The 9792-nt window shown below is 37.1% G+C and overlaps 1 protein-coding gene across 1 annotated transcript; it reads left to right on the forward strand.

Moving 5' to 3' along the window:
- On the forward strand, positions 1-8447 carry LOC578120 (serine/threonine-protein kinase 19). Its single transcript, XM_030983951.1, has 7 exons — positions 1-260; positions 3464-3609; positions 4047-4282; positions 4785-4882; positions 5771-5829; positions 6411-6499; positions 7368-8447. The coding sequence occupies exons 1-7, from the start codon at positions 131-133 to the stop codon at positions 7408-7410; spliced, it is 801 nt and encodes a 266-aa protein (XP_030839811.1). The 5' UTR covers positions 1-130; the 3' UTR covers positions 7411-8447.
- Positions 8448-9792: the final 1345 nt, after the last annotated feature.

Here is a 9792-nt window from a genome sequence, read left to right on the forward strand (position 1 = left end):
AGTAGCTACAGCGAAATTACAGCTACTGAACAGCTCCTCTCCATTACGAGAATGTCAAGACAAGTCATAGTGTATGAAAAGCACTGTAAGATAAAAGATATATTTGAATGATGTGATAAGAACGAGCAGGATGAAACGTGCATTTATGCCCAGTTTATTCAAGAATAAGCGACCCAGGACAGTCAATATCTTAGCCGCTGAATCTGCCGAACGTCAGCAGTTGACCGACGGGGCTGTTTCGGGCGATGAAGACCTGAGTGGTACGTCTGATTTGACATCGCGGTTTCGTATTTTCTATTTTAACAATTTAATCTAGTGTTTGTGTTACTTTGTTTCTGCAGTAGGCCTAAGCCGTTTGTTTTGTTGTTGTTGTACTTGTAGTACTTGTTGCAAGTTGCATGTCTATTATTATTCCCCGAAATTATTTAATTTGAGATTTAAAGTCATGATTGTGACCAATAAAAGCTTTGTAGTGACTTGACCTTTGGAGAACTTTGCATTTGTAAATATTATTGTCTTGTCTTTATTGTGTGGCTTGAAGTCTAGCCTTTTATTCCATTGTCACTCATTTCTTTAGTGACACCTGTTGCATTACTAGAGTGCCACAAATACTTACTCTGGCAAGCACATTCCATACCCTATGGGTTGGGATGTGCAACCACCTAATGTACTGGTAATAGCTTATACTGTACAGGGACATTACACTTGCTTGCTTTATTTGCCACACCTATTTTCATCACTTCTCCTGAGCTGTTCATATAGAGCACACCTATTCTAGAGAGTCGATCGATCAACAGCAAAGCTAATTCAGCTTCATCTTAATTCTTGTCCTATTTCTTCGCTTGTTTCTCTACTCGGTTCTGAGGCCTTATTACTTTATAGAGATTATAAGTTTCTTCTTCTTTACTTAATTCGCGAAGAAGCGTCATTACTTTGTACATGGTCTTACATATTCTTTCTACGGGTGCTGTGCAATATTTGAACTACTACTTGTGATATAATATATGTTCTAAGTATCTGTACTCAACAGGTGTTTCTACGAGACAAGGTAGGAAAGAAATCTATTTCTATTTCTTTTATTTAGGTGATTAAATTCCCTAAAGTGGTGACCCCTCGTTTACTTTGAAGCTTGGTTGTACGATTTTATTATTCCCAGACTTTTTGGTCTTATATAGCAATGTTTTATAAAATGTCTTCATTCTGGATTATGTATTGAATGTTTTTTATGCTCTTGCATTTATACACGTTTATTCGATGCATATACCATGTCAATACTCACTGTTCTATTTTTGGCAACTAAACAGCCGTTCGCATACCATGCTTGTTGTATTACATTCTTTCAACATGCCATGCTTGTACATTTCTTAGGCTGTTGTAAATTACTGCATACACTATATTATACAATACATGCACTTTTACATTTTTATCAGCCATTGATTCTTGTGACGTTTTGTACTTTGCTCGAATTTATATCTTTATCGCCTTTTATCTGTGTATTGCATACACAGCTTCAATTCTGGCAGGGGAGTAATGTAGCGGCTCTTACATTCGCCCTACTTACATTCGCCCTACTTTCACCGTACATTCATGTCTCCTGTATTTTTCCATCATGCTACTTATTTATATTCATTATTCGGACCACGTGTGTTCATTCCTCCAATCGAGCATCGTGGTTCCGCACTGTTCACCCCGCGTATTTTCAACTCCACGAGGTTTTTCTTCACTCCCGCTTTCACCTTAATTGGTCGAGTCACGACGTCTCCATAATTTCCTCTCCAGGCTTCATTCTACAACTCTTTTTCTGCCGTGTTCATCGGGCTGCAGTCTCCCAGTGGAACGTTATAGTCAGCACCGACATGGCGCCTGACTCTCCGCTGGGAGCTGCCAGTTTCTTCGTTCCGGTAGCTCTTTCCACTCACGAGCTCATCATTTCACCGCAGCTCATCTAAACATTTCTTCATCAAAGTCCGGCGCATCAAACGAGCAACTATTACTACTCAGCACCAGTGCCGGCTTTGCATGTCTACATTTCTACTTGCCTCCGACATCAAGCGATTCACTGCTTCGTCGTCGAGCGCCACATCTCTTCTCTTCTCTTCTCTTCTCGCCTGAGAGCTTCAACCACATCTTTATCACGAGCGTCAGCGTCGAGATCCTTCACCGCTCTTCAGCCACGACAACGAAGCTGCATCTCCGCCTTCAAGCCTCCGCAACATTCATCGCGTGAGCCCCTTCCTTCGTTCTGAACTCTCTTCCATCTTCATTGGACTTACGACTTCATTTCTTCTATTGTCGTAAGCTTTCATTCATTATGTACATCACATTTATTCATGTTCATTCTCATCCTTAATCATAATGTAACTACGTGCAATATTCACATTTTCAAGTCTGCTATATTTGCTTGACTGCACTTTGCAAGTGCATTGTCAGCTTTGTTTCAGTACCCAATAAATTAACGAAAAGGGAATACTTTCTTTCATGTATTTTATTGTCAGTGCAACCTTGCTTCCTCGTAGCTAAAATAAAAATAAGAGTTATGTTGTGTGACGAGTGAACACGCTCTCAAATATCCATTCACAATACCTCACACTCATATCTCTAAAGCTTCATGCAGTCTCTCTATATCGTCGGTTGTTCCACTGAGACTACGTCTGGCTCCACTAGACCTCCGATTATCAACAAACGTCAGTTTATTAAAGAAATGACCCATATCAGACAGTTATTTCTGTTTATAAGATGATGATGACGTAGATCGTAATCAAATGATTGGTTGAAAGCGTACACGTGACCAGGCGCAGGCATTTATTTTGCCTAACGTGTAATTTGGGTAGACCCTAATACCGTAATGACCGGTCATTACCACATCTAGCTAGAATTAGCGCAAAATAAGCGTGACACAAGTCAGAGGTCTATAATTAGATGCGCGCAAGGCAAGGTACGCCTCAATTTGCGCTTATTTTAAACCATAGGTTATGTAAATGTGAATTTAAACCATGGGTTAGATTTAAATCTCCTTTGTGAATTCGGGCCTTTGAGTTTGAGATGACTGAGGGTGATTGATCAAATAACAAGGATCCATGTTATAATTTTATAAAACAAATAATACACATCATTTTGTTCGGGCATTAGTATAATTACCCACACTCAGTACCTTTGAAAAAGTCTAACACGCCCTCGGCTATCGCCTCGGGCGTGTTTGACTTTTCCAAAGGTACCTTGTATGGGTAATTCTTACTAATGCCCTCACTGCTGTGTATTATTTGTATACTAGTCTAGACTAGAGTCTATATAATGTTTAGTTCATATTTCTCTGTTTTTTCTCAAATCATGAAAATATGACTTTGGCCATTATTTTAAGAAGGTGACGGTATGTAGATTTGTATCATGTCACTGGATGTGTACCTAATGTTGAACAGAATAAGATTTGTAGCATAATGTTTTGTCTTATTTCATCTTGTATTAGATTTGCCATCAGACACCAAAGCAGCATTAACATACCTCAGAAGTCTCTTTGACGTTCATCGGTTTGAGGGTAGAATTCCTCCAATCTTGCTGAAGCATCAACTCTACAGTGTAATCCAAAACAAAACTCAAGTAGACAGAGAAGTGGTGAGAGTGAACATTTTTTCCCACTTAATAAACTTGTACATTAAAGTGGAGCTGCCTTTTTTTTTCTTCTTCAAAGATTTATAGTCGTATTTTGTCAGTATATCCTTAGAAGCACTGCCATTTTTCTGATGCCAAAGTACCTTGCCAATGTACGGTACCTGCCTTTTTATCATGACAATCGGTACTCTCCCCCCCTCTTAATTCTCTTTGAAAGCATTTTATTAATCTGATATATTAGGCCTTCTAATTAATTTACGAAGATCACTTCTACCTTTTTTCTGCTTTATACGTCCAACTTTTTCATAGACAAACATGTATGAGACTAATGTTACCTGTAATGGTCCAGAGTATATCTCAATTTTCTAAAAATTATAATTAATGGTGCAAACAAAACATGCAGAGGATTAAATTACTTTCATTACTTCTCTTTTATACAGGATCAACTTCGAGATAAGAAAGAAATCAAAATCTTCAGGTATGGCAAGGATGGGGATGAGTTCTGTATTGTCTTCACAGCTGATTATATTTCTCATGTCCGTAAGATAGCAACCCAACAAGGAGTCTCGGCTCTCATCGATAGATTCATACCAGAGATCTTAGAGAAGATGAACAACATTACTTTCTCCCGTCAAACACTCTGTGATGTCCATGGATTCAAGGACAAAGAAATAACGTAAGTCAGGAATATCTCAGTTTGGGTGTTAATGAGAGAGACATTTGGTGTCTGGATGAATGATAAATCTTCATGTATATGACAGGTTACTTTACATGAGATCATCAGACATCATTCTCATAAATGGTTGACCCCCACCTGGCTAAAACCTTTCAAGGAATAAACTCCTACCAGGTACCCATGAACTACACCTGGGTGGAGTGTGGCAAATGTAGATTAGTAGATATCTTACCAAAGGACATTAGTGCCGCGGTGGCACTCAAACCGTGAACCATGTGATCAACAGTCCGGTGACATGTATCCTCAAGATCAAAACCCCTGTGAACATATGAATGCAAAAACAAAAACTCTTGCTATTGTGGTTCCTTTGCATTAATGTTTTTCATAATTATTCTTCATTGTCTCGGTAAAGACATTGGCTTGAATATTGTGGCACAGTACAGCATGCATAGAATGTTGAGATTTTGAAATGACTTTAAGGTTATGCGTCCTGTCATTGTAGAATGCTAGTGATAGCTGGGATGCTTACAGTACGAGATGTCGGGTCATGGTGGCTGTCTATCCCAGGAGCTGGAATCTTCATGAAAAACTTTTCTAAAGGTTTCTAGACTTTTCTCATTTTCTTTTCTTTTGTATACAGTGTAGGTTTTATTTTACGAAGTGTGGGGAATTGATTTGAAAAGTACTAAACAAAAAAAACAAAACAGAACATTGCTTGTTACTCTCCTTGTGAGTTCAATCTGAGAAAAGTCATTAAAAAAAATCAGAGAAATTTCTTTTCAGGCTTTCCTTTAGAATGATCATTCACTAGCTGTAATGAATGTTTTTAGTCCCAGTATAGCTTCCTGAGTGAGCTGACAAAGGGATTACCCAACCAAGTACCAAGAGTGTTTTATACCCATCCGTGCTAATAATGTAAAATCACGAGTGCACTGCTTTCAAACTGGCTTCTATCGGAGTCACACCGATGAAAATACCAATTAAATTTTCCCTATGTAAACAAAGGTGAAACCGCCGTTTTCCCTGCTATCGCTTTCATATTGCCAATGAAATTCACTCGCTGTGGCGAGCCCTTGCCGGAAGTGAAGAATTATTTCGTAATTATTAAGCCCGCGCTCCATCTATATATAGCTAGCATGCAGCATGTTCAACCATAAGTCAACAAACACAGCTGGTTACGATAAAGCATGCGTACACTGCGACCTTTGACCATTTTAATCACTGTTTTCTCCCAAACGCATTCAGTGGCTGTTTCATCGGTGTCACACTGATGAGATTAATCGCCTATTTCTCTTCTTTTCATCTGCTATTCTATCATCTTTTTCTCCTCTGTAGCATTCATACTGGCAGTTTCATCGGATGCGTCCGGATGCATCCGATGAAAATCAGGCCAGTTAGAAAGGGGTTTAAGTAACATACTTGTCCTCCCTCTGTAGATAAGTGTTGATTTTTTTTTCTTTTTTTGTCCCTTGTTTTATTTGTCTACAGGTAGACAGTCTGTTCTGAGAGCTATCAAGAAAGCCAAATATAGAGAAATACTGCAGAAGGTCTGTGTGTAAGCTTTAACATCTTATGTATCAAAAGTGTCAACTGTTGATATGTGTTATGTTTCAATGCCAGAATAAGAAAACATTACAAAAGTGTTCTGAAATAAATACTAATTTCTTTGTGCTTCCAAGTTCCAAGGAGGAAGTTTGGAAACAGCATTTCATGTATACAACTGGTATCATATTATCAGTGCTCCCCATATCTATTGTTGATGTGGGTTTTCCTTATCCAAACCCTACAAGTTACCATGGCAACATGCAGTCTCCCAGTGCCCTCTCACATTCACTAGTTGTGATGATATAAAGATAGCGTGATAGTGTGAATATTTTGCCATAGCCCAAGGGACATGTGGTTATTTTGTGTCCGGTTCGTCACAAAGTTCTAAACATAAATTGTGACATAAAATGTCATATTTGGGTGGTCCTAGCTGTATTAAGCCTATAGGATTAAGAGTATTCAGTATTCACTGGGTCAAGTTAATGCAATGATGTTAGATGTGGTGTGTGACGTACGTAGAGGACTAAGTAGCGTGGACTATAGCTTGACCAGAGTGGATCTTTGTATTATGTTTGATTGACAGGAGTTGGAGGAGAGGAAGCTACAGGCAGTCAAGAAACTGAGTATGATGTACCATATACATGATGTCATAGGGGCTGAACTGGTCACCAAGTGAGTATAGTACATCGCGTCAGTCAAACATGTCTTAGTGCATGGCCACCTCTATATAAAGGCCACATGTGTTTATAGGTCAAATATATTGCCTTCCTGTAGGATTAAAACATGCCTTGAAGAACTGTCAAGAAAGATAACCTGTCTACAGTACCAACTTTTTAAATTTCCCTTGGTGTCCTTGATAGACAGATTTGAGTGAATATTAATTCTGCTTGTAGGTAAGAAACTATAGGGGACCTATCCCTTTAGTGCATGTTCTATCTAAGACCGAGAGACAATTAAGCCAATTGAGGATTACAGTTTACCCATGGGCATGAGTTGGCATTAAATCCCAAACCCAATTTTCATATTTACAATGCCACTGTGTTTTAATGCTTGTCTTAAGAAGGGCTTTACCATATATGCTTTCAAGTTGTGCATGTATGAAATAACGTGTGTAATTGCAACTGTAGAGCATGTTGATTCTTCGATGTCAAGCGTGATATGATATCATATATAAATCCAGATTATTATGTCACTCATCAGAAGTGACTAAGCCTTCATTTTGATGAGCGGTCTGCACACATAGTCTTTACAGTTTAATATATGACAGAATTCCTATCATGATATGGCTAAAGCTGAGGTAGTGCAAGTATTCAGAACTTTTCTATTTTTACGATAAAACAACTTATTAAACCAATTGTTATTCTTATTTACTATTATTTGTCAAAAGCGTTCTTACTGTGATATCTTTTGAAAAAGGACACATGAAAAGAGTGCAAAGTATGTTGTGATTTTTAAATGTAGGAGTCATTCAGGTGAATTAAGGCATACCCTTATTGGAGACATGCCTTAATTATGTCACATTTATCTGTTTTTATTTCAGGATCAAGACGACATCAGGGATAATACTAAGATTGGATGAATGAGATGCTCTACATCCTTTAATAAATGATGCACATTCAAGTTGAGATTGATATTAGCTACCCTTATCTTTGTGATTTTCTGATTTCAATTCTTGCCATTGTAGAGGTATTGACACCTCTGTCAGAGAGAAAATTATATTGTAATATATTGTATTATGTTGTATTGAAGAGGAAAGGTTCATTTCTTGTTGTTTGGATATCTTTTAAAAGTTGATTCAGACATTAATTGTAGGTGCATGAAGCAGTGAATGATAACTTATAAATATAAATAATATATTTACATATAAATAAACTATTTGAAAGACATTTCAGTTTGTGTAACAATATCTGAGTTGAAGATTTCCAATGTGATTTCTTATTTTAATGAGAGTGCTGTTCTTAGTCATAGCAATAAGAGACATTTTTTAAAGCATTTTTGGAGTGCATGGAGTTGGCCCAACTGAAAAAGTGAATATACATGTACAGTTAAAAGCATACAAATTTCATTTTCTTCATCATTTTTGTCTAAGTTCTGCTCTTATAAAAGTGATTTTTGGAAGCAGAATGTCACAGGTGCTTTCATTATGAAAATGTGAACATAAGGTTTATACTTTTGAATGTCACGGCATAAAATATTGACTATTTTGCCTTGAATGTTACTTGGAGTGACAGGTCTATGTTTTACATGTAAGGTAAAGCAGATACCTCATGAAAGTCATTGTTATAAAGATGTTATTCAAATATATATATAATCCAATTAACAGAACTTACACTTTGTGTATTTGTACTTGGACTACCGGTATCTGATGTGTATGAAATTTTGGCAGCAGAGCTATTGTCTATAATCTTTACATGTCATGCATGTATAAACATCAGGTATAATTTTGAATATCACGGCACAAAATATAGACTATTTTGCCTTGAATGTTGCTTGGATGAGCTATGTAGAATTATTATATACCAATGTTTGAAATGTGAGGGAAAAGTTACTTCCTGAATGCTGTTGTTTATAAGATGTTCTTTTGTCTTTTGAAAACAAATTTCTGCCACCCTATGAACAGAAACTAACCAATTATGTATTTTTATTTTGTAGTGATGGACTGTTAAAGTAGTCACCCAAAGAAAATTTACGACAGCTGATAATTATGGACAAATCATATATGGATGGAAAGATTTTCTCTTGAAGAACATGAATAATTTGCTGAAAAATCAAATAGATATCATGGAAAGGCGTAAAATGCAATTTTGTGGCTAGCTGTGTCTCGAAAGGGAGGTCACAAATCTTGACGCTCTATTATATGGAGGACCGCTGAAGGCAGAAAATCTGGATCTCAAAATTAACATTTTTGAAAGATGATAACTGCGGGCCCCAAACATAGAAGAGGAAAGTTGTTATATTTGATCAGTAAGGCTTCCCCTTCGCAATGATTTTGCATCAATTCAATTGATTCTTCAGGGGACTACTTTAAATAATAAACATTAAAGATGAAGTTGAGTTCTGGTCATGCGATTGCATTGTGAAAGAAACGGTGTGGAACCGACCAGAAAAGGTTGATCATCTAGCATATAAGAATTTGTGTGTATTGCAAGGTTCTGGAATCATCAAAAAGATAAGAAATTTGGCCAAGTCTTGGTAAAGTTGCAAACACTGCACACAGAAAGATGTATATGGGACTACACGAAAACGTGGCGTAAAAAGCCAGCCCCCGATTTTTACGATGTTACATGCATATTTAGAATATGAAGGCATTTGAAGAGCCATGCTTTTCAGGAAACATGTCTTATCTGATGTTCTTCCGCACTTGCATAATAAGAATGAGTAACACTCACAAATTATTTTTCACCTCTTCCCAGAACTCAACCTTCTCTTTAACTGTTGTGTATAAAGAACAGTGTATATGTTTCATATTTAATTTAACCATACCTCAATCATAGCCTGCATCTAGGGTAAATGTTACTGTCAGAAGGACTAACCAACACATTATCCAGTGTATCAATATATCATTGTCATCAAGTCTAGCAGTAATCATTGTTTTCATAGGATTGGTTACTATCATTCTGTGATGTAAAACATAAAATGAGAGCCAGTTTTGATGGCAGTAATTACAGATGAAAATGATGTATGCACAGGACTCAGGAGTGTAGCTTTGTTAACTCCAACCTGCACAAACAAATCACAGCATATAATGTATTCAAGATGCATAGTACCTCAGATTACAAAATTAAACCTCTGTACAAGGTTATAGTGATACGGGCATTCCCACCTCATCATTTGTCTCCATTTTGTAACATCAGGTTAGAGCTAGAGCTAGATAATTTTATCGCTTTTACTTGATGATTCAGTTCAGTATATGGATTGTAATTTCAGTTATGTCTCTCCGGACGTTTTATTCATTTTACATACTA

This window comes from Strongylocentrotus purpuratus, unplaced genomic scaffold, assembly GCF_000002235.5.
Source record: "Strongylocentrotus purpuratus isolate Spur 01 unplaced genomic scaffold, Spur_5.0 spur5_scaffold_14, whole genome shotgun sequence".
NCBI classification, from domain to species: Eukaryota; Metazoa; Echinodermata; class Echinoidea; order Camarodonta; family Strongylocentrotidae; genus Strongylocentrotus; species Strongylocentrotus purpuratus.